Source organism: Schistocerca serialis, chromosome 9 (genome assembly GCF_023864345.2).
Source record: "Schistocerca serialis cubense isolate TAMUIC-IGC-003099 chromosome 9, iqSchSeri2.2, whole genome shotgun sequence".
Lineage (NCBI taxonomy): Eukaryota > Metazoa > Arthropoda > Insecta > Orthoptera > Acrididae > Schistocerca > Schistocerca serialis.
In genome coordinates this window covers 329037948-329062776 of record NC_064646.1, presented here as the reverse complement: position 1 = coordinate 329062776, position 24829 = coordinate 329037948, and the positions used below count along the sequence as shown (strand labels likewise).

Here is a 24829-nt window from a genome sequence, read left to right as displayed (position 1 = left end):
ATTACACTGGGCGATCTTGGCGCCCACTGGCGGCAGATCACGCTGCCGATGTGGAGCAGTAGACCGCCTTTCAGGGGGGTGCCGAGAAGAGGTTTCCCAGGAGGGAGCACAGTAAAGGCAGCCGCCGAAGGAGGGGAGCACTTCTCCAGTGGAGGATGGGGAGCAGCATCCGAAGGGGTGAGTATGGGTACTGAGGGGGAGTGGGAGGGGGGGGGGGAGAGGAGGAGGAGGCTGAAGGCATGGGGTGAATGGGGTGTGGCTGGGAAGAGGAGGGGGTAGGAGGGGAAATGGATGTAATTGAAGCAAAAGTAGAGGTCATAGACTTTGGATGGAGCCGGTCATATTTTTGACGAGCCTCTATCTAGGTGAGCCAATCTAAGGTTTTGTACTCTTGAATCCTCCTTCCTTTCACAAACACCGGGCATGTAGGCGAGTGTGGAGAATGTTGTCCAGTACAATTTACACACATTGGCGGGGGTTGGTTGGTTGGTTTTGGGGTTTGATGGGGGCTAAACATAGAGGTCATCAGTCCCCACTTCCAAACAGACATATTTGTAAAAGCCCTATACAGTAAAAGCGTAATCTCTGCGCCCAGAGGGAGGGAACACCAAGGGGTACAGAGCTAAAATGAACACCGCAGTAACACAAAATAGAGGACACTTGAAAGGAGCAGAGCAAATAGTTGACTGGAGTAAAACAGACTACAGTGGTTGATGGATCAGGTAAAAGGTCAACCTCTCAACTACAAATGAAGAACCTCCAACTGGAAAGCGTTGATAGAGGTACCAACACAACTTTGTACCATAAAAGACACTATTTTGGTATCCACGTCACAATTACAAGTCGCTGGAGTGGATGTAGCCTGAGAAATCATGCGAGAGCACCCACACTAGAGCAAGTGATAAAACCCAGCTGCACGGATAAAATGTAAAACTGAGTCAGCTATAGAGGCATCGTCACCTAGAATTAAAGGAAGTGCAACTGGTAAATTAAAGGACTACTGCAAGAGGGCAAAAAGGGGGCAGTCCATCAGAAGATGGACCACTGTCAGCCCTGCATCACAGCGACACTTGGGCAGGTTCTCACGATGAAGGAGATAGCTGTGGGTCAACTGCGTATGTCAAATTCGGAGACGGCAGAGAACAACTGAGTCCCTACGCCTGCCCCTCAAGGATGAGTTCCATACGGCTGTGGACAACTTGACCATGCGGAGCTTATTTGGCATGTTCAAAACAGACCATTCAAAGCTCCAAACATCACGGACTTTGCGATGTAGGGCTGACCAGAGGTCTCGTCCCACGAGACCAAGCTCCAGGGGTGGCGAAGTGGTGGCCTGCTTGGCCAAGCGATCGACACGTTCGTTTCCTGGGATGCCAATGTGGCCCGGGGTATACACAAACGTTGCTGAATGACCACACTCTGCGAGAGCGAAAACAGCATCTTTAATACCGCACACCAAAGGGTCCCAAGAAAAACACTGGTCAAGTGCTTGTAATCCACTCAGGTAGTCACTGCATATGACAAATGACTCCCCAGGGCAGGAGGAAAGGTGAGCGAGTGCACGATAAAGAGCAACCAGCTCTGCAGTGAAAACACTGCTACCACAAGGCAGGGAATGCTGCTCAACGTAGCTGTCGTGGATGAAAGCAAACCCAGTGCATCCATCGACCACAGAACCATCAGTGTAGACTACATCTACATCGCGAAACGAGGCAAGAAGAGCCAGGAATTGTTGACGTAGACTGGCAGGTGGAACAGAGTCGCAGGACAAATCCAAGCAAAGCTGCAAGCGAGGGAGGGACCAAGGAGGGGTAGAAGAAGAGGGCCGGAAGGATGGAGGAAGGGGAAAGGACTCAAGTGACGAGAGAAGGGAATGAACGCAGACCGCGATTGGGAGACCCGACCTAGGTCGCTGTCGTGGGGAGGGGAGTGCAGAAGATGGAAAAAGGAGCCTGCTGTTTGGGTGGTTGGGTGAGGCATGGACGCAGGCGATGTATGACGCAAGCAGCTGTTGTTGGTGGAATCGTAGGGGAGGGATTCCAGCTTCTACAAGAAGGCTAGTCACCGGACTAGTGCGGAGGGTGCCTGTCGCCAGTCTGACACCACAATGGAGAATCAGGTCGAGGATCTGCAATGTTGAAGGTGCCGCTGAGTCGTACACCTCACTCCCGTAGTCAAGCCGGGACTGGAATAAGGCCTTATAGAGCTGTAGGAGGGTTGTTCGTATAGCCCCCTAAATGGTGTGGCTGAGGCAGCGAAAGTTGTTGAGGTGCCACCAGCACCGTTGTTTAAGCTCGCGAAGATGAGGTGTCCAAGTGAGCTGAGCATCAAACAGCACGCCAAGGAAGGGATGGTCTCCTCAATATGAAGGAGTTCATTGGCAAGGTAGAGCTCTTGATGGAGGTGGACCGTGCGATGACAACAGAAATGCATCACTCGGGTCTTGGAGGCTGAGAACTGAAAAACATGGTTGGATGCCCAAAAATGTGCCTTACGGATAGCTCCCTGCAGCCACCGTTCAGCGATTCTGATGCTTGGGGAACTGTAATAAAGACAAAAGTCATCGGCATATAGAGAGGAACAGACCGATGAGCCCACCGCAGCCACAAGACCATTAATCGCCACCAAAAAGAGAGGAACACTGAGAACCGAGCCCTGTGGTACACCGTTCTCCTGAATATGAGCAGAGCTAAAATATGTGCCAACTCGAACCCGAAAGGAGCGATTGGAGAAGAAATTCCGTAGAAAAATCGGAAGTGGACCCCAGAAGCCCCATTTGTGCAGCGTAGCCAGGACATGATGGCGCCAGGTGGTATCGTACGCCTTCCGAAGATCAAAGAAAACAGCAACTAGATGTTCTCGCCGAGTAAAAGCTGTACGAATAGCCGACTCTAGCGAGACTAAATTGTCAATCGTTTAGCGGCCCTGACGGAAGCCCCCCTATTGCTGGGCTAGGAGGCCCCGAGCTTCGAGGATCCACATGAGTCGCCGACTCACCATCTGTTCCAGGAGTTTGCACATAACGTTGGTAAGGCTGATAGGGTGACAGCTATCAACCACCAGCAGATCTGCACCAGGTTTCAGCACTGGGATGGTAACGCTATCCTGCCAACGAGTTGTTCCCTCCATCCAGATGCGGTTAAACAGGGCGAGTAATTCACCCTGACAGTGTGCCAAGAGATGACGAAGAAACTGGTTGTGAATTCGGTCTGGACCTGAAGAGGTATCGGGGCAAGCTGTAAGGGCACTTTGGAATTCCCATTCACTAAACGGGGTGTTGTATCGATCCCAACAGTGCGTGCAAAATGACAACTGCGTACGCTCAGCCTGCTCTTTAATGGCACGGAATTCTATGCTGTAGACCTGCTGTCACGGAAATACGAGCAAAGTACTCTGCCAGATGTTTGGTGATGGTGATTGGGTCAATATAAAGTATACCCCAAAGAGAAAGGCAAGGGACAGATGCATTAGGGCGAAAGCCAAAAATGCGCTGAACCCGCGACCACACCTGAGATGGGGTGGTGTGAGAACCTATGGTGGCAACATATCATTCCCAGCAGTCCTGTTTGCTCCACCGGATTAACCGCCGAGCCCGGGCCCGCAGCCGTTTAGAGGCAACTAGATTCTCTAGGGAAGGATGATGCTGGTGTCGTTGCAGCGCTCACCGTCGGTCCTGGATAGCTTCTGCAATCTCTGATGTCCACCAGTGGTCTGACTTACACCTTAGGGTACTTGAAGAGCAGGGGACAGTTGCCTCGGCAGCAGAAACAATGGTCATAGTGACCTCATCCACTGCCAAATCAGTGTCACCAGGAAGCTGAGCAATGGCCATAGTAGCTGAGGTGTAGGCTGCCCAATCAGCTTCATGAAGATACCATCATGGCAGCTGGTCAGGTGGTTGGTATTGAAGAAGAGAAACCAGGATAGGAAAGTGGTTGCTACCTCAGAGGTCATCATGGACCCTCCAACTGAGGTATGGAAGAAGACCTGGGCTACCAAGAGAGAGGTCAATGACCGAGTATGTGCCATGAGTCAAGCTAAAATATGTGGGAGCACCAGTGTTAAGGAGGCAAATGTCCTGCTGCGTCAAGAGAGCCTCAACGTTCCTACCCTGGCCCGAGATCTGGGCCCCACCCCATAAAGGGTGGTGGGCATTAAAGTCCCCCAAAATGAGGAACGGCGGGGGGAGCTGGGCGAACAAGACAGCTAGGTCAGCAAGAGGGACAATCTCATCCAGTGGAAGGTAGAGGGAACAGAGCGTAAATTCCTTTCCCGCCCGGACTCTAACAGCCACAGCCTCGAGAGCCGTGTGAAGTGGCACTGGGGCACTGGGAACAATGGCAAGAACATAAACACAGACACCACAAGACACCCTGCTGTATTCTATGCGGTTCTTATAGTAACCCTGGTAGCCACAGACAGAGGGGGTCCGCTGAACAGGAAACTAGATTTCCTGTAGGGCCAGACAAGTGGCAGGGAAGCAGCACAAAAGCTGTTTCAACTCAGCAAGGTGGTGGAAAAAACCACGGCAATTCCACTGAAGGATAATGGTATCCGACTGTGAAGACATGAAAGACCCAGGGGGGGGTGGGGGGTGGGGGGTGGGGGGGAAGGGTTACGCCTTAGAAGCACTCGCCGCCACCGATTGCGAAGTAGCCTGATCAACGCCTGAGGGGACGCTAGATGCTCCACATCATCTTCACATGCAGTGGTGAACCCCTTTTCTGTCTTTATGTCCTTGTCCTTTTGCTTTTCCTTCTTTTTGGTAGAGTACCGTTTGTCCTTCAGTTTATCAGGCTGAGTGGGCTTTTCCGACCCAGTCTGATGGACCGAGGAAGACCTGGAAGCCCTATGGCCCTCAAGTGGTGGCTTTTTCAGCCACTGGCTGACATCTGGGGGGGCAGTAACCATCGAAGGGAGGGCAACAAGCGATCTCTTCCACGTGAGGGGAGCCGGAGGAGGCGGGCACTTCTCCGGCTCAGAGGTGGGGACTGAAGTCCCCAAAGAAGGAGGGGTTGTTACTCCCGATGTTGAAAACAGGGGAGCAACGGAAGAGGGTGTTCCCCCAACTGCCAGCTGGGCAGGAATAGACGGCTGGGCTGGAGGGCCCACAAAAAGCAGCTGAGCTTGGGGGCTCATCGCCAGGGATGGTGACATCGAAGCTGTTGTAGCATACGTCGATGAAATGCGCACAGGGTGAAGTCAGTCGTACTTGCGTTTAGCCTCTGTGTAAGTGAGCCTGTCCAAGGTCTTATACTCCATAATTTTCCATTCTTTTTGATAAATTGCACAGTCTGATGAGCAAGGTGAATATTTCTGTCCGCAGTTGACACAAACAGGGGGTGGCGAAAATGGGACGTTGGGGTGGGAGGCACGTCCACAATCCCGACACGTAGGGTTGGCATCACATCTCAATCACATATGCCCAAACATCCAGCACTTGAAGCAGCGCATGGGAGGAGGTACGTAAGGTTTAACATCACATTGACATATGATCACCTTGACCTTCTCGGGCAGGGTGTCACCCTTGAAAGCCAAGATGAAGGCGCCGGTGGCGACCCTACTATCTTTAGGTCCCCTGAAGACACGTCCTACAAAGTGGACACCGCGGCGTTCCAGATTTGCACGGAGCTTGTTGTCGGACTGCAATAACAGGTCACGATGAAAAATAAGTCCCTGAACCATATTGAGGCTCTTATGAGGCGTAATGGAGACTACAACATCACCGAGCTTGTCACAAACAAGCAATGCCCGTGACTGTGCTGGGGAGGCTGTCTGTATGAGGACTGGTCCAGACCTCATTTCAGACATACCCTCAACTTCTCCAAACTTGTCCTCTAAATTTTCCACAAAAAACTGAGGCTTTGTGGTCAGAAATGAGTCCCCACCTGCTCAGCTGCAAACCAGAAATCGAGGAAAATACGTCGCACCAGGTAATTTAGACCACCGTTCCTCCCCTGGTGTGGACAGGGAAGGGAACGATTGGGGGTCATACCGTAAAGCACTGAACTTTCCTGTCTTAGAGACTCATGCTTGCGCACTATTCGTATTTCGTTTCATGGTGGTCCCACGAGCAGCTAGGGGAAGGAATGTCCACCCAGACAGAGCCCCACTTGCCTGGGTAAGCGGGGGCCGGCAGGATCCCCAGAGGTCGGCCGCTAGCAACTGTTCTGCCTCAACAGCCATGTGTCTCCTCGGTGCGCAGCACACCTTCAGATTGAAGTTTTTTTTTTTATAGAGGTTTGTACCATCCTCGCGACCCAGGCAGTTAAGCCAAGATCCCCAGGTTCTGTACCGTACAACGTTCCACCATCGCGCCTTACGGTGGTCGTTGAATCACGCTCATAGCTTACGGTATTGAGGACTGGTGGCGCTTCCCAGTCCCCAGCTCAGGGACCCCATGATCGCCAAGCCCGTACACAGCAACTAATTGCTGACCCCCTGAGGGGCATTGGCAGGGAAGCACAGGTACTCCCCTCATGGAGGAGGCACCCACAGTCACCACAGAGGGGATCAGTGGTGCAACAGGAAGACATGTGTACAAATCTTAAGCATTTAAAACATCTCATTGGTGGTGGAATATAAGGTTTTACATCACATCAATACACCATTACCTTGACCTCCTCTGGGAGCACATCCCCCTCAAAGGCCAGGATAGAGGCACCTGTAGCAATGTGATTGTTTGGTTGGTTGGTTTGTGGGATTGAAGAGACCAGACTGCTATGGTCATCGGTCCCTTTTTCCAAAATTTGAAACACCCACACAGAATAAAAATGAACAATGGAAAAGACGGCAGATGACACAGGACAAGAAAGACTTAGACAGAGACCATACAAAAGGAATTAAAGTCACACAGAGTGTGACAGTGGTTGGCCAACCATAGAGACAAAAAAAGGAAAAGCCAACCACCAAGAAACACATTAAAAACTCAGTCTAAAATCGTAGGCCAAAGGCCAGACTCAACACAATAAAAGAAACACAGATTAAGTGATAAAAGCCCTCTGCCCAAATAAAACGCAAAACTAAGCTTGTCATAGCAGTATCATCTGTTAAAAGGGCAGGGAGCATATCAGGCAACGCAAATGTCTGCCTGAACACAGCTAAACGAAGACAGGTCAACAAAATGTGGACCACTGTCAAAGCCCCACCGCAGTGACATAGAGGCGGGTCCTCACGACGCAGTAAATAACTGTGCATCAGCCGGGTGTGGCCAATGCGGAGGCGACAAAGGACAACTGAGTCCCTGTGAGTGACTCGCATGGATGACAGCCACACAGTCGTCGTCTCCTTGATTGCATGGAGTTTATTGGGTATGGTCAGATCACGCCATTCAGTGTCCCAAAGTGCGAAAACTTTGCGGCGTAAGAATGCTCGGAAATCAGTCTCCGGGAGGCCAACGTCCAGAGATGGTTTACTGGTGGCCTGTTTGGCCAGGCGGTCTACATGTTCATTGCCTGGTATCCCAACATGGCCTGGGGTACACACAAAAAGACCACAGAGCGGCCGCAATGGGCAAGAGTATGGAGTGACCCCTGGATAGCTAGCATAAGACAAGAATGAGGGAAACACTGGTCCATAGCGCATAAACTGCTTAGGGAGTCACTACAGGTAACGAAGGACTCACCTGAGCAGGAGCGGATATCCTCTAGGGCACAAAAGATGGCGACCAGCTCAGCAGTGAAAACGCTGCAGCCAGCCAGCAATGAATGTTGTTCGTAATGCTCCCCAAGAGTGAGAGCATAACCGACATGACCAGCAACCATCGAACCGTCAGTGTAAACAACGCCAGAGCCCTGATACGTGGCAAGGATGGAAAGAAAGTGGCGGTAGAAGGCCTCTGGAGGGACTGAGTCCTTCGGGCCCTGTGCCAATTCGAGCTGAAGGCAAGGGCGGGGCACACACCACAGGGGGTGTATGCAGAGAGGCCCAGAAAGTAGATGGAAGAGGGAAAACCCCAAGCCCGGAGAGAAGCTCTCTGACGCTGACCGTGACCAGGGCCGACATTCTGGGAGATGGACGACCGACTGAGGGAACAGGAGGCGATAATTAGGATGCCCAGGCAAGCTACAAACATGGGTAGCATAAGCGGCGAGAAAACATTGACGCCGTAACCACAGTGGAGGGACACCTGCCTCCAAAAGTATGCTGTCCACAGAGCCAGTCCGGAAAGCACCAGTGGCAAGTCAGATCCCACTGTGAAGGATTGGGTCCAGCACCCGCAACGCAGATGGGGATGCTGAACCATAAGCCAGGCTCCCATAATCCAGGCGGGACTGGATTAACGCCTGGTAAAGACGTAAGAGGGTAGATCGGTCGGCGCACCAGCTGGTGTGGCTCAAGCATCACAGAGCATTAAGATGCCGCCAACACATCTGTTTAAGCTGCCGAATATGTGGGAGCCAAGTCAACCGGGCATCGAAAACCACTCCCAGAAATTGATGTGTCTCCACCACAGCAAGAGGTTCGCTATCAAGATAAAGCCACGGCTCAGGGTGAACAGTGCGTCGCCGGCAGAAACACATAATGCAGGTATTGGCAGCCGAAAACTGAAAGCCCTGCACTACAGCCTAAGACTTCGCCTTGCGGATAGCGCCCTGCAGCTGACATTCAGCAGCTGCAATGCCAATGGAGCTATAGTAGAGGCAGAAGTCGTCAGCATACAAGGAAGCTGAGACAGATGTTCCCACTGCCGCAGTGAGCCCGTTAACTGCAATTAAAAACAGGCAGACACTTAGGACAGATCCCCGTGGTACCCCGTTCTCCTGAACCTGGGGGGGGGGGGGGGGGGGGGGGGGGGGGGGGGGAGGGAACTATGGGAAGCCGCGACTTGCACGCGGAAGGTACGATGCGACAGAAAATTTCGTAAGAAAATCGGCAGCGGACCCAGAAGTCCCCAACCATGAAGTGTAGAGAGGATGTGACGGTGCCATGTCGTATCGTACGCCTTCCGCATGTCAAAAAAAAGACAGCGACGAGGTGCTGACGGCGGGCAAAGGCCATACGGATGGCTAACTCCAGAGTCACCAGACTGTTGGCAGCAGAATGGCCTTTACGGAACCCACCCTGAGACGGAGGCAGAAGACCCCGAGACTCAAGTATCCAGCTCAACCGACGGCTCACCATGTGTTCAAGCAACTTGCAAAGAATGTTGGTGAGGCTAATGGGGCAGTAGCTGTCCACCTCCAATGGGCTCTTGCCAGGTTTCAGAACGGGTATAATAATGCTTTCCCGCCACTGTGACGGAAACTCATCCTCGACCCAGATACAGTTGTAAAGGTCAAGGAGGCGTCCCTGGCAGTCCACTGAGAGGTTTTTCAGCATCTGACAGTGGATGCGATCTGGACCGGGAGCTGTATAAGGGCAAGCGGCAAGGGCACTGAGGAATTCCCACTCACTGAATGGAACATTGCAGTATTCAGGAAGGCAGGTGTGAAATGAAAGGCTCCGACGTTCCACCCGCTCATTAATGGAGCAGAAGGCCAGTGGGTAATTCACAGAAGTGGAACTCAGAGCAAAACGCTCTGCCAAGCGGTTTGCAATTACGTCGGAGTCAGTACAAACTGCCCCAATCAGTGAGAGCGCAGGGACGCTGACAGGGGTTCGATACCCATAGAGGCGCCTAATCGTGGCCCAAACCTGCGATGGAGAGATATGGAGGCCAATGGTGGAGACATACCATTCCCAGCACTCCTGCTTGTGTTGGCGAATAAGGCGGTGGGCCCGCGCACGCAGCCATTTAAAGGGATGTCACTTGTGACACTGGAGCGCCTGCCGGCGATCTTTAATCGCCTCGGCGATTGCAGGCGACCACCATGGCACAGTCCTCCGCCGAGGGGACCCAGAAGAACAAGGAATGGCAGATTCTGCGGCAGTAACGATGCCGGTGGTGACCGAGTGAACCACCACATCAATGGCTTCATTAGAAAGAGGTGCAATAGAGGCCATGGAGGAGAACAAGTCCCAGTCAGCCTTATTCATAGCCCATATGCGAGGGCACCCAGAAGAGTGATGCTGTGGCAGTGACAGGTAGAGAGGAAAGTGGTCACTACCACACAGGTCGTCATGCGCACTCCATTAGACAGACGGTACGAGGATAGGGCTGCAGATCAAAAGGTCGATGGCTGAGTACGTGCCATGCGCCACACTGAAATGTGTGAAGGCACCATCATTTAAAATGGAAAGGTCGAGTTGTGTCAATACATGCTCAACGGTGGCACCTCGACCTGTTGCCACTGACCCACCCCAAAGAGGGTTATGGGCGTTGAAGTCGCCCAGTAACAGGAAAGGTGGCGGCAACTGGGCTATCAGCATAGCCAGGACATGCTGCAGGACATCACCATCTGATGGAAGATAGAAACTGCAGACAGTAACAGCCTGTGGTGTCCACACCCTAACAGCAACAGCCTCTGAAGGTGTTTGTAGAGGGACAGACTCGCTGTGAAGAGAGTGAAGGCCATAGATGCAGATGCTACCAGATACCCTTTCATAAGCTGCCCTGTTCTTAAAATAACCCTGATAGCCACGTAGGGCGGGGGTTCGCATTGCTGGAAACCAAGTTTCTTGAAGAGCAATGCAGAAGAAAGGGTGAAGGCTGAGAAGTTGTCGGAGCTCAGCAAAATGGTGGAAGAAACCACCACAGTTCAACTGAAGGATGACATTGTCCATAGCTGAGAAAGGCGTGAAGGGACTGGGGAGGCAGATTACGCTGCTTGGTCACTTGCTGCCACCGGTTCAGCACCCATGCGAGTGACATCCATTGCGTCCGAGGGTCCGGCATGATCCAGGTCTTCAGCAGATGCCAGAATCTCAACCTCATCCTCAGCCACTGAGCTTGTAGAAAGCAGTGGGATGGGTGCCACCACAATGTCTGAATTCTTGGGAACCTTCTTCTTTTTCTGCTTCTAGCATTGTGCCATCGGTGGTTCAGCCTGGGAGGGCCTCACTGGGTCAGTCTCGGGGACGGACGACACCTGTGAGGCCCTATGACCAGCGACCGGTGGTTGTTTCAGCCACTTGCGGGTATCCACTTTTTCGCTGGTCTGAACTTGCGAAGGGACGTCCCCAAGGGACCCCTTCCTGGTGTGAGGAGACGAAGAAGTCTTACACTTCCCCGGCTGGGAAGTGGGAATTGATGTCCCTGATGGTTGGGGTGTGTGTGTGTGTGTGTGTGTGTGTGTGTGTGTGTGTGTGTGTGTGTTGCTCCTGAAGTGGATGGAGCAGGAGCAACAGGGAGTGATGTGCCGCCCCCCCCCCTCCCACACAATCAAGGGGGCCGGTGGATTGTGACGGATCATAGAGCTAACCGTACATGACGACATGGGAGAACCGCTGCAGCAGCGGCGTAGGTTGACATCATTGGCACAGGATGTAGCCTCTCATATTTCAGCTTGGCCTCGGTGTAGGTCAGGTGGTCCAGGGTCTTCCATTCTTTCTGGAATACCCGGCAGTCCGGCGAGCACGGGGAATGGTGTTCCCCGCAGTTAACACAGATGGGATGCGGGGCACATGGAGTATTGGGATGTGAAGGATGTCCACAATCTCGACACGTGATGCCAGAAGTATATCGGGATGACATATGCCCAAACTTCCAGCATTTAAAACACCACATCGGAGGAGGGATATATGGCTTCACATCACAGCAGTAAACCATCACCTTGACCTTTTCAGGTAAGACACCACCCTCGAAGGCCAAGATGAAGGCACCGGTGGCTACCTGATTATCCCTCGGACCCCGATGGACACGCCGGACGAAGTGAACACCTCGTTGTTCTAGGTTGGCGCGTAGTTCATCGTCTGGCTGCAGAAGAAGGTAACTGTGGAATATAATACTCTGGACCATGTTTAGACACTTATGGGGTGTGATAGTAACTGAAACATCACCCAACTTGTCACAAGTGAGCAACCTCCATGACTGGGCAGAGGATGATGTTTTGATTAGAACTGAACCAGAGCGCATTTTGGACAAGCCCTTCACCTCCCCGAAATTGTCCTCTATATTCTCCACAAAAAACTGAGGCTTGGTTGACAGAAATGATTCACCATCAACTCTCGTACAGACGAGGTACCGGGGTGAATAATCTGCAATGCTGTCTTTAGCCATACGTTCCTCCCATGGAGTGGCCAGGGAGGGAAATGATCTCAGATGATATTTCTTGCCATTGAGGTTAGACCTCGATCACTTAGAGACTGCTGGTGGAGGCCCACCAGCGAGAGATGATGTACCACGCCTCATTGCAGGGCATCCGCCCTGATGCCACCCGCTCCGATCAGGAGCTCTCCCCACGGGCACCACCCAGCCACAGCAAAGACCACCTGGCAGGATGGCCTTTGACGGGAGTCCTGATGCCCCAGAGGGACAGGCATCTACTCCTCGGCATACGTGGAGAGGTAGCAGCTCAGGCATCAGCAGTGCGACCCCTGTGTAGTCAGGGGGCTACCACCAAGAGGGTACATGACGACCCCACCACAACGGACTGGCTACCATGCTGGATGTTGGGCGTCTAATATCCATGGATATGATGGGGGCAAAGATGGAAGTGCACAAGGGAGGGAATGTATGCTACCCGGAACACACAGCAGCTGATGTGGTCGGAAGCTCGGTGTAAGTCCAACTCCATGACAATATCAGGTGTGCCAGATCTTAGGGCAAGATGGATATAGAATGCACCACATAAGGCGTCCTTCCCCAAATGGTACGCACTAACAGAAAATTTTGAAATAGAGTGGTCAAACCCCTTTAGGGGACCATCACATTAAAGGCCGAAACAGTTGAGACTCCTTTTAGTCGCCTCTTACGACAGGCAGGAATACCGCAGGCCTATTCTAACTGCAGAACCCGCAGGGGGCTGCGATTGTTTGGAGGGCCTCGCTGCATACGGCAGATAAAATTAACCCCTCGCTGCTTGAGGTTAGCACGGAGCTCCTCGTCAGTTTGCAGAAGATGATCTCGGTGGAAAATAATGCCCTGTACTGAGTTCAAAGATTGGTGGCATGTGACGGAGACTGGGACGTCACCAAGATGGTCACAAGCATGCAGGGCGTCAGATTGGGCAGCTGAAGATGTCTTGATGAGCAAAGCACTGGACCGCATTTTACTCATCGATTCAACTTCACCATACTTATCTTCAATCGTCTCCATGAAAAACAAAGGCTTGGTCATGGCAAAAGTACTGTCATCTGTCCTGGTACAAACCAGGTACCGAGGGAAAGGTTTCAACCCAAGTCGACGAGCCTGACCCTCCTCCCAGGGGGTGGCCAGGGAGGGGAAGGCCGAGGATCAGAAGAAGGAGTGTCACGTCTGCTGCCACACTTAGAGATGGCCATAGGATGGCCAGGATGGTGAAGCTTTTGTCGCTTCATGAACGAGGCATCCGTCCTAGTACCACCCACTCCAATCAGGGGCTCGCCCCATGGGTGCCACCCAGTCACAGCTAGGGCCGTCTGGCACGGTGGCCATTGCCAAGAGTTCTGGTGCCCCAAAACGATGAGCATCGACTCATGGGCATACACGAGGCATTAACAGCTCAGGTACTAGTAGTGTGATCCCTGTGGTTTCAGGGGGCTCAGCCAAGTGGTACTTAACAGCCCCACCACACGGACTGGCTACCGTGCTGGTGACCTAGCACGTGAGGAGCCAAGGTGCAAAGGGGAATGGGAGGGGAGGAGGAGAGGAACCTGCACCATGGAAGCTAGGTTGGGAGTTCATCCCCAAATGGCTCACACTGAATGGAAAATTTTGGAAATGGGAGTCAAACCCCAAGGGGACCAAAAATGCCGAAAAGGACATGGAAACAGCAAACTAAACAATAGCACAGACCAAAAAGAAGCCAGGAGGATGGCCAAGTCGACATGAAGTCCACTAAGAGGGAAATGAGGAGGCAGGGACAAAGGAGCAAGGATAGGGAAGGAGAGGAACAGGGATGGTAATGCCGCCTGGAAAGGAAAGGAGACTGCAATAGCTCGGGGCCCTGTGTGTGCCACACATACCCATGAAAGGACTATGGGCCCCCTGGGGGGTATTTGGTGAGGAGTTATGGATGGACATCAGTTCGGCTTCGGACGTAGCAGCGAGGAGGTCTGCAGCGCAAGGGCAGGCTGGGACCGCCGGCGATGTGCAGGCACTGTCGGACTGAGGGGCTGTAGCCGATGACCGAACCCAGGACGTTTGAAGTTGAGTAAACCATGTCCAGTACTGAAACATACACTGTTTGAGAACTCGTTGTTGTCTGCCTGTTGCTGCTCCCAAGGTCGTTGAGACCAACCGCAACAAGTGGAGTCTGCCACCTTCTACTCCTTGATGTTAGTTTGGATTTAGTATTACTCTTATTAGTCAAATGCAACCAATGGTATTTTCTGCCTTGTGGTCACTAACGCCCCAGTTACCTGCCCTGGAGGTTAGCGTACTTTTCTGGCAGTGTACCTTTCCTCGTCGTGTTGACGCCGTCCGACATGGCGTGTAGTTTGACAGCCTCTTGAATTGTACTGTGCATAGGTTTTTAGGAGGTCTACCTTGGTTCTAGTGTTACCTTTGGCCTTGGGTGTGTTTCCGAAGACAGGGTGCTTTCCATCTCTTCGCCCTTGCCTAAAAATATTCCATTTTTGTACCGGTGATCGGACGTTAGGCAGATTTGTTAGTCTGTCAGTCAGAACTTAAGCTATCCCTAGAGTGAGTTGCCATCCAGTTACGTGAGTACAACTCTTGGCTGCCTGTCTCACCGCTTACACAGCTGTAGTCACCTTCCTCAGATTGATCTAGGGAGTGCTGTCTGTGGATCACTCTTGTCTTATTTGCACAAATTGTCATAATTTTTTAAAAATTTACCCTAATGTCTTAACATGTTGCCTTCCCCACTTGTAAATCAGGCCTTCAGCTGTTAATTGTTTGTAACATTGCTTGTGGTCTTCAGCCGACAATTTTCAATCCTGTTTTAGTGAGGCCTTCAGCCGTCACTACAGCTTCTTACAAGTTATTAAGATTATTAGAAAGGGTTTTAGTATTTTTAAAAGTGTAATTGTCCACCTTATTTGTAATTCAGGCCTTCAGCCCTTGTGTGTTCTGAAATTGCTTGTGGCCTTCAGCCCACAAATAATTTTTCAACCTTCTTAATCAGGCCTTCAGCCGTTGATTGTGTGACATTGTATGTGGCCTTCAGCCGACCAATAATTTGCAATTTTTCTTAATAAGCCTTCAGCCATTACTATAGCTTGTTATTTTGATTGTTAAGAAGAAAATATCCTAGTATTTGTTAATGTGTAACTGCCTCCCTCATTTGTAATTCAGGCCTTCAGCCGTTGTGCATTTTGAAATTGCTTCTGGCCTTCAGCCAACGAGTAATTTTGAACCTTCTTAATCAGGCCTCCATCCGCTGATTGTGTGTAACATTGCTTGTGGCCTTCAGCTGACAATAACTTGCAATTCTTCTAATAAGGATTTCAGCCACCAGCGTAGTAAAATCTTAAAAATGATAGTTGAAAGTTGTTTTTTTTTCTTTTTTTTTTTTTTTTTTAAATAAAGTGTATGTGTTTTCTGTGAAACCAACTGTAACTGATTAGGCCCCTGTCCACACCTTTCCTGCTTTCCCTTTTAAGTACCATGCATCATACATGAATCAACAAGCAACTGAAATCCATAATAACCAGATCAGCTCAAGTTATTGTGGCACTCACCATAAAATCAACCCATATCTTCTGCCCACAGAAATCATTATATTCAGTGATTCTCACTGTCTGCCTTATCCTATCAACTGATTGGCTATGCACAATGAAAACAAATTGCAAACAACCTTACACAACAAAAGAGCTGCAATACACTATAAGTGCACTTTACCCAATAAGAGCAGTCATACATTGTTTTTGACTCCTCAGCATTGTGATATGGGAAACTTTCATGGAATGTGCTCATACTACAAGTGATCCACATACAACCAAGGCATTTCCCTTGCAAGAACTACAGGGAGATTCCAAATTTCCCCCAGAATGCGATACAAGAAAAATCTTTCCTTGTCCTTAAGAAGGTGCTAACATCACCTCCAGTCCTTGCACTGTATGACAATACTGCCAAGGCAGTATTTCACATGGATGCTACAGGTTATGGACGGGCTCAGTCCTAGTCAAATTCAGAAAGGTGCCGAAAAAAAATGGTAATTTATGCTTCCAGAGATGCAATATTTTACAACTATACAGTTGTTAAGACCATCAAAACGTTCTAGATGTATTTATTTCATAAATCTTCCACCAATGTGGTGGGCCGCCATTCTCTATGCTTATTGACAAGCCTAAAAGATACACTGGGCTGAATAGTAAGATGGCAACTGAGGCTTCAGGAGTAAGATGTCAAAATGGTATGCTAAAGCTGATGCATACATAAGGACACCGACAGTCTCGGAATCCTTCAACAGAACACAGCGGTGTGGATGAAATCTCAGTCGTTGCTGCATTAAATGACACTATTACTGAACAGAGGGATGATCCAGCATTGCTGAAAACCTGGAAGCCTTGGAGGAGGGACAGAGCGAAGGAGAATTCCAGTTAATAAACAGAATGTTATATAAGAGGAACTAAAATCTGACGGGACGAGAATGGTTGCTCATCATACCAATTCATCTATGACCAGCTATTTTGCAGTGTTCCCACTACGCTCCAAAGTCTCGTCACCTTGGATTCATGAAGACTAAACAGAATTGGATGCAGGCATCACTGACCAGGTCTCTACTGATCCATTAGATACTGTGTCAGTAAATGTAAGGAATTGCATCAACAGAAGCACATATCACAATTATCTTTGAGGAACTTGGTGCCAGTTCTGCCTGCAGCAGTGCTATTCCAAAAAAAAAAAAGGAATCAACCTCCTGGGGAGATCACAGAGCCTACTAACAATAATCGATGGATAATAGTCCTTACCTCACATGCTACGCTGTCACCAAAGCTGTGCAGATGGCTGAAGCTCTGGTAATTGCAAGGTTCCTTGTAGAAGACACCATTTTGAATTGTGAAGCACTCAAAGTTATGACATCTGATTGTGGGAAAGTTTTACATTCTAGACTAGTATCAGGCATAATTTCACACTCCGATGTCACCCAAAGGATGACAATTACCTATAGCACACATAGGTGAATGGCCTCTCAGAACCCCTTAACAAGACATTGACAAATACACTCTCAATATACGCTGATGGTGAACAGAGAAACTGGGATACAGTACAGGCCATCTGACATTGCCATAAAACACAGTGAAGCAAGACACTACAGGCTTCACACCATTCTTTCTGCTCCACAGTCACAAGGACAAAATGACAATGGACACACTGTTCTTGTTTCAGTTGGACAATACTCGGGATGACTAAGCGAAACACCAACACCAGTACCAGTACCAAAGAAGCAAGTCAGATGGCTCGCACACAGGACCTGATTGTCGAGGAGAAGGATCTAGAGCTCTATAATGTTAAGCATCGACCAGTGAGATACAGAATGGTAGACTTGGTATGGATTTTTACACCAGTGTGGTACGCGGGACTATTAGAAATGTTACTAAAGCTCTACTTTAAGCCTGACCATATCCTTCGTTGTTTGTCGGATGACACAATACGGAGTCATGGATTATGAACTTTCATCAAAAAGACAAAAGTGCTGAGATGTAACCCATGCCCTCTGTATCAAGCTCTACAAAAACGTGGAGGTGCTGATTGCCAAGAGGGCCTTCTTGTTCAAGGAAGCTGATGACTTGCTTGAGAACTGCAATGGGAGAAGGGAGGAGACGTGGGATCTACCTCTGATGCTCATCAAAATGAGGGTGAGACAATGAAGACATGTTATCTGGCAGTACTGCCATACAGAAGACTAATGAGAATTTAGCAGTGCAGACTGGTGTTCTGTGGGTCACCAGTTAAAATCCAATCAAAAGACATTATTTGTTACTTAGTATTTATCATTCCTGGAAAGTTCTCAAAATTTCTTACGTTTATAATGTTTGCAAATTTTGGACCATTTGATGTTTGTATAAATAGCAGTAGAAGATCATTTCCATTAGTGTTCATAGTAAACATGATTTTAATCCTTAGTGTTGTACTTCACTGCCAGCCCTACTCTCAGATTTGGGTGCAACATGATAAACATAAATTGGTCAGATAAGTGTTCTGTAAGGTACCTCCTTCGAGGCTGAATTACATTTCCTAAGGATTCATTACATTTCATGATTATTATTCTAATGAATCTCAATTTTCCATCTCCTTTTCCGACAACTAGCTTGATGTGATTGCTCTTGATGCACACTCCAATATATTTAACAGTTGCAACTGTTGCATATCAGTCAATCAAATAATAACAGCTCCTTCCACATGTTTATATGTAGGGTGCTACAATTGCTAAAGCTGAGTGTAAGGGTCAGTTCCAGCACCAATACTAATTGCTATATACGGCTCCCCACATTTTTCTGTAATTTTCTGTCACTGTGGCTTCCCTGCATACAACCGTCTCATGAGGCCTCTGGTGTTACCCATCAGGTCACATATACGAGAAATCTTTTTAATGTGACTGTTTTACTTGTTATTTAACTAGTTTTAAATCATTCTTTAAGTACAGAAAAGTAATGGTAGCTGTGTAAATATAGTTTTCTGTGAAAAATTGTACATAACTCTTTGCTTCCTTTCATCATTATCTGTGTCATCTGATAAAGCAGATGCCAAGTGGAAACACACTCCTACCTTTCTCAACATTCCTATTAATACCTGAAGTACTCGATGCAATAACAGCCTTGTAGTCATTCACTTCTCGTACTATTTTAACTAAATTAAGCAGTTAGGTTCTTCCTTTAATCAGAAGATCAATTAGTCCCCGAACATGCTAAGGAATTTTTTTCTGATATGACATTTAGTACAATCTCGAACAATTCCCTGTTTCATCTGTTCTTAGTATGCAAGTATCTCAGTCTGTAGATGGAGGATTAAAAACTTCTAATACCATTGCATGATCAGGAAAACTAACATGTGAGATTCTCCAAACTTATCATAAAGCACTGCCACCATTGTAGTTTCAGAGACAAGTGATCTACAAAATCATTTAACTAACATTTTTTCATCGACTTTTGATTCTCAATTTCAGTAAAATTATTATGTTCTGAGGATATATAATACCTTCAATAGCATTATTTGTGCAACCACACCTATCATCCAGCCCATTCTTGCAATAGTTATTCCAATCCAAATTTACCGTTTCACAGTTACTCACTGCTTGTTTTTTCCCTAACACTAGATTGAAATTACTCTTCTGGCCATTAAAACTGCAACAGCATGCAACAGAAGTCAAATGGGCATGAAGTGCTCTATATGCTTGAATATGCAACTGATTGGCATTTCAGGGATACGTTCTGGATATAAGGAAAAATTGTGCAGCAGGTTTCTCATTAACAAATCTGTATGTAGTTTGTTGATGCTAGTACCTTGTTATGTCTAGTACACAGAGGAGAAATGTCGGCCAGCAAGTGCTGAAATTCAACAGTGGTTGGACTGCGGCGTACTGAAACTGTCAACAGTATATTTAATCGATAGCTTCAGGATGGCCATACTCGTCACTCAACAGCACCACGTAACCATTGCCTCAGAGAACACAAACATTGTTAGCTTGGCTTAGCAGGATTTTACAGCGTGTTCAATACCCTGGGTCATGAAATGGAGTTGTTTGCAGCAACACCAGTACCATAACATACAGTGTGAAGATGTCTCTAGCACCACAGACTGTCAGCACAGTGATCACAGTGATCATGTTGCAGATGACCTAGACACAGTAATGGGGTATCTTGATTAGAATGACCTCCTCAATGCCAACCATCATGGAATAAAAAGAAAAACAACCATGTTTCACCAAACTATCACTTTTCTCATGACATAATGAAAGCTTTGGATTAAGGCAGTCAGGTAGAGACAGTATTTACTGATTTCCAAAACACATTTGACTCAGTACCACACATACAATTAACGTCAAAAGTACGATCATATAAGGTATAAAGTGAAATTTGTGATTGAGGACTTTTTGCTAGGGAGGAAACAGCATGACATCTTGGACAGAGAATCATTGCCAGATGTAGAAGTAAATTCAGGTGCACCCCAGGGAAGTGTGTTGGGACCCTTGCTGATCATGTTGTATATAAATAACCTTGCAGATAATATTAATAGCAACATCAGACTTTTTGCAGCTGATACAGTTACCGCTAATGAATTACTACCTGAAAGAATCAGCATAATTATTCAGTCATATATCAATAAGATTTCTGAAGTGGGGCAATGACTGGCAACTTGCTTTAAATGTTCAAAAATGTAAAACTGTACATGTCACATAACAAAACAAAAAATAGTATCCTATGACTGTAATATAAGTGAGTCACTGTTGGAATCAGTAACTCCTAAAAATACCTGGGTGTAACACTTCGTACGGATATGAAACAGAATGATCACATAGTCTCAGTTGTGGGTGAAGCAGCCTTTGGTTTATTGGTTCTAAAATACTGTTCAAATGTGTAAGGCACCCATAGCAAACAGGACTAACATGGGATATTGAACAAATACAGAGAAGGGCAGCATGAATGTTCACAGGTTTGTTTGACCCATGTGAAAGTGTCACAGAGATTCTGAAGGAACTGAACTGGCAGACTCTCGAAGATAGACAAACTACCCTGAAAAGTCTATTAATGAAGTTTCAAGAAACAGTTATACAACCCCATACATACCGCTGACATAGGTATTGCGCGGATAAGATTAGAAGAATTACTGCATGCACAGAGCCACTCAATCATTCTTCCCACACCCCATATGTGAATGGAACCCTAATTATTGACTATGTGCTATACAAAACTCCCCTGCCCCCCCCCCCCCCACCCCACCCAAGATAAATGCTGTCTCGAAGCTTTAGACCTCCTCGTAGTCTCCATCCATAGATGCATCTGTGATGATGCTCATGTGAAAAGTCGATGTAGTGCCACTTCTATGCACAACATTGTTAGTGCCACATTACTATCGGTGCACCTCCCTCTACATCTGCTCATAAATGTAAATTCTCTCTCTCTCTCTCTCTCTCTCTCTCTCTCTCTCTCTCTCTCTCTCTCTCTCTCTCTCTTTCTCCCCTCCCCCCCCTTCCTTATGATTCTGGCTCTGTGGCCCTCGATTTAAAACATGCCAATTTCAGTTCAACGGAAGTGTCCGATTTCACCTGCCTGCTTTGACCCAAGACTTAAGGGTGTTGTGGTGTGGGACGTCATAACGGCACGGAGTTTGAGTTGGTCGTGTTTGTAGATGACCGATTCTAATTTTCGTAGTTTTATATGTAGGTATTGGTGTTTTGGTATCGTAAGCTGTGGTCAAGAGAAATGCCAGATTCCAATTTTCGTAGATTTTGCTGCAGGCATTGAGTGTTTTGGTATCGTCAGCAGCCGTTGTGACCTATATAGGTCAAGGGAAGTGTCGATTCCTGTAGATTTTGTAATTGTTTTTTGCTCATCATTTTGTGTGTTTTGGGATAGTGGTGTCTTTTTTACTGTTATATTTAGCTTGTCCCTTCCCTAAAACCCCCAATTTCCCGTGGCTGCCCCGTTACTTTGATTATATTTTTGGAGGGAGATGTTATCGTCTTATTTATACGTATTTTCGTGTTTGTTGCCATGTATATAAAGAGACATCATAGGCGCCATAATGGAGACACTTAGAATACCCATTTCCGCCATATTGATGATGATATGGTTCAAAGTAGACGAGTGGAGTCTGACACTCCCGTAATCCCCAATTTCATCTGCTCTCCACTATCTCCTGAAAGCTTTCCAGATTGAAATCCATTACATGTGTGATGTCATCAATCCATCTCATTATTTGCAATGCTCTTCTTTCACAGCACAGAGGTCGTTTTCAGTGAATCATACCTTCTCATTAAAAGTAATCAGGTTTCGCATCAGTATCAAACCTTCCACAGTGCAATCTTATTTTATTTGCTGCAATACTGACCTATTTGTTCTCTTTGTAGTCTATGGAACTCAGAGTTTCCTCCTCCATCACAACTCAAAGAGATTCTATTTTTCGCTGTGCAGCCTATCTTATGACCACATCTCACATCCATACGTCACAAATGGAAAGATCGTCGGCCTTACTATATGGATCTTTGGTGCTAAAATTACGTGGTTATCTCTTTCTATCAAGTAACAAGCATCTCTATTTTGTGGCCAACAACAGAAATCTCTGAGCTAAAACAATAGAACGTGTAAACTATCTTCATTGTTTTTCCTCCTATATGTCAAAGTGACAGCTGGAGTAGCCATAGTTTTTGTTTTCTTGACATTCAGCATTACACCACCCTTTGCATTTTCTTCCTTCACCTTCAATAAGAATTATTTAACCCTTCTTCACTTTCTGCCTTCAAGATGGTATCATCAGCATGCCTAATGTTACTTACATGTATCCCATCTCTTACTTCTACTGTCTTCCTCATCTAATCCAGCATCTCTCAATGTGCTCTGAACACAGACTGAAAAATGTTACAGATATTGAATTCTAATAATACATTTACATTTGGTATAGTCATAAATATTGATTTGTCCATTATCCAATGTGCTGTACTGCATACATGCAACTTACTGGATCAAATATAATACAACGTGCAACGTTTAAGTTTCAATAAAGATATAATAAGCTAATTTATCACGAATCCCTTCTGGGTGGGTGTTCCAGTCCAATTTAATATCCAGGTAGATGCCTAACAATTTTACAGAGTTAGTGAGTTGATTATCAATATTTCTAGGGGAAAAGAAGATATGTTCCATTTTATTGTTGGTTATTGTCAACACATTTTCCTGGAAGCACCAACTTTCCTTTTCCATCACGGCTTCTTTCATTTTTCTGACAACATTTAGGCCTACATCACCGTTACGAGATGAAAGTTACATCATTAATGCACATCACAAATTTACATGCTAATAAATTAAGAAAATCTTTCATATAGAAAATTAACAAGAAGGTTCCAACAAAGAGCCTCGTTAGACTACTGACTATAGGTCAGATTTTTGTATCTAAACTTTTACTTAGTTTCTGATTGTTAAATATGATTTCAGTGGCGCTAACTGTTCTAGTTGTTCGACGTATTTCTGATTTCTTAATTCAAATACTAAGTGAGACAGTGTCAAAAGCCTTGGTTAGATCTATTTGTGTGGCGAAAGTGCTCTCCCTACTTTAAAATCCAAGTAACTTCTTGAAATGTCTTAATTGTTGACAACCTACTTTGTAATTCATACTGCACCCTGCTTAATGGGTTGATTAATTAAGGAAACGCCATGTAACTGGTCTTTCGTTACAAGTTGAATAATCTCCAATATTATTGATACTATTGCTATAGGACTGTAATTTTGGATTGAATTTCCACCTCCACTTTTATATATGGGTAAGACAATTGTCAGTTCCAGTCAGACTAGACACACTCTAGCTGTTACTACTGCAGGAAGTTTAATCCAACATATCCCTAGGATGGATTGCTCCAACCAAAACTTTAACAGCACAATTAGCTCGGGTTCTTGTGAGCTATCCAAATTGTCGTTTAAATTATTTTCATTTGATCTGAGTAAATTACCGCAATTTAAGAAACTACCAACAAAACAATATTATGGAAAAGAGACCTAAGGAGCGTCGCCTATCAGCACTGGAAAAAACAACACAAATCGTGGTAAGGTCCGCCCCGCCCCGCCCCGCCCCCCCCCCCCCCCCCGAAACTGACTGAATAGAAAATTGAGGTACAACAATAAACTGTTATAAAATGTAACGTCGGATACACTGTCAACAAGTCACTAGTCACATCTTGCATTAAGTATATCTTAATTTCATATTCGATGCCACTTCAGTAGCTACTGGGAAAACTAATGGAGACCGACAATGATATAGCCACGAAGTCATCACTTACAAAACTAAATGAAACTCACCTCTTCGAGAAATATACGAGGAACACAAGAATCATTTTTTTCTATGAAAACTGACTTGGCTGATTTTGGTCGCGGCATGTTACGCAGGTTATCAAAATACCAAAACCATTTTGCTAACAACACATTATCCTATCGCCCTTAAGAGGCGGCTACTGCCCCTCACAATTCGAGTTTGACAGTAGTCAGAAAACAAAACAATATGTAGATGCCCACCAGCGATTCAACTCGATGTGTTCTTCGGTATAGACAACCTCTGAAACGACCAGAAGCGACGAGCGACTAAAATGAGTACGGCACAACTGGCGCTCGGGAGAGATCGACCGATTAAATGTGGCGCAAACGTAAACATTAGGCTACATTACAAGTCTATCTGACTGTTACCACAACCTAAATTTTACCAACGTTGCTACATAGAAAGCTGGGCCAATATGTTTGGCAGCGATCGGGCGCTTCCGTGTGACGTCATTGACGAAAAGCGCCAGCTGAGCGAGACGTTCGCATACGGCACTATTGCACTTAAACTAACATTAATTTACGAAAGTGAAGGGCAATATAATGAATTATGGATTCGATCGAAGCTTACCAATACAGGGACTGAATGTTAATACCTGCTACGAATGTGAAACTCTTATATTGTCTCTCTGGTAATGACAAAAGTAAAACTACAGATTTGTGGCTCCCCCTAACTTTACATTCTATTACGAAATATTTTTTGTTAGATAACAGCAATCTGGTATGATTCAGTCCCTTTTTATATATTTTACAATTTTTAATAGTACTGGAAACGCAACAATTACAAGAGCTTTCAGTTTACTAAACACATTTTGTGCATCACAGTCGGTACCATCTTTTTCATACAGGTATTAAGCAGCAACCGTACGTTTAGTTAGGT

The 24829-nt window shown here is 46.9% G+C and overlaps 1 protein-coding gene across 1 annotated transcript in view; it reads right to left on the bottom strand.

The window, feature by feature from the left end:
* Positions 1-24168, bottom strand: part of LOC126419894 (quinone oxidoreductase-like protein 1) — a 129583-nt gene extending 105415 nt beyond the window's left edge. Inside the window, exon 1 of the mRNA XM_050087157.1 lies at positions 23938-24168. Within this exon, the coding sequence (XP_049943114.1) occupies positions 23938-24015 (78 nt within the window). The 5' untranslated portion in view covers positions 24016-24168. The remainder of the gene's footprint in view (positions 1-23937) is intronic.
* Between the last annotated feature and the right edge of the window lie 661 nt (positions 24169-24829).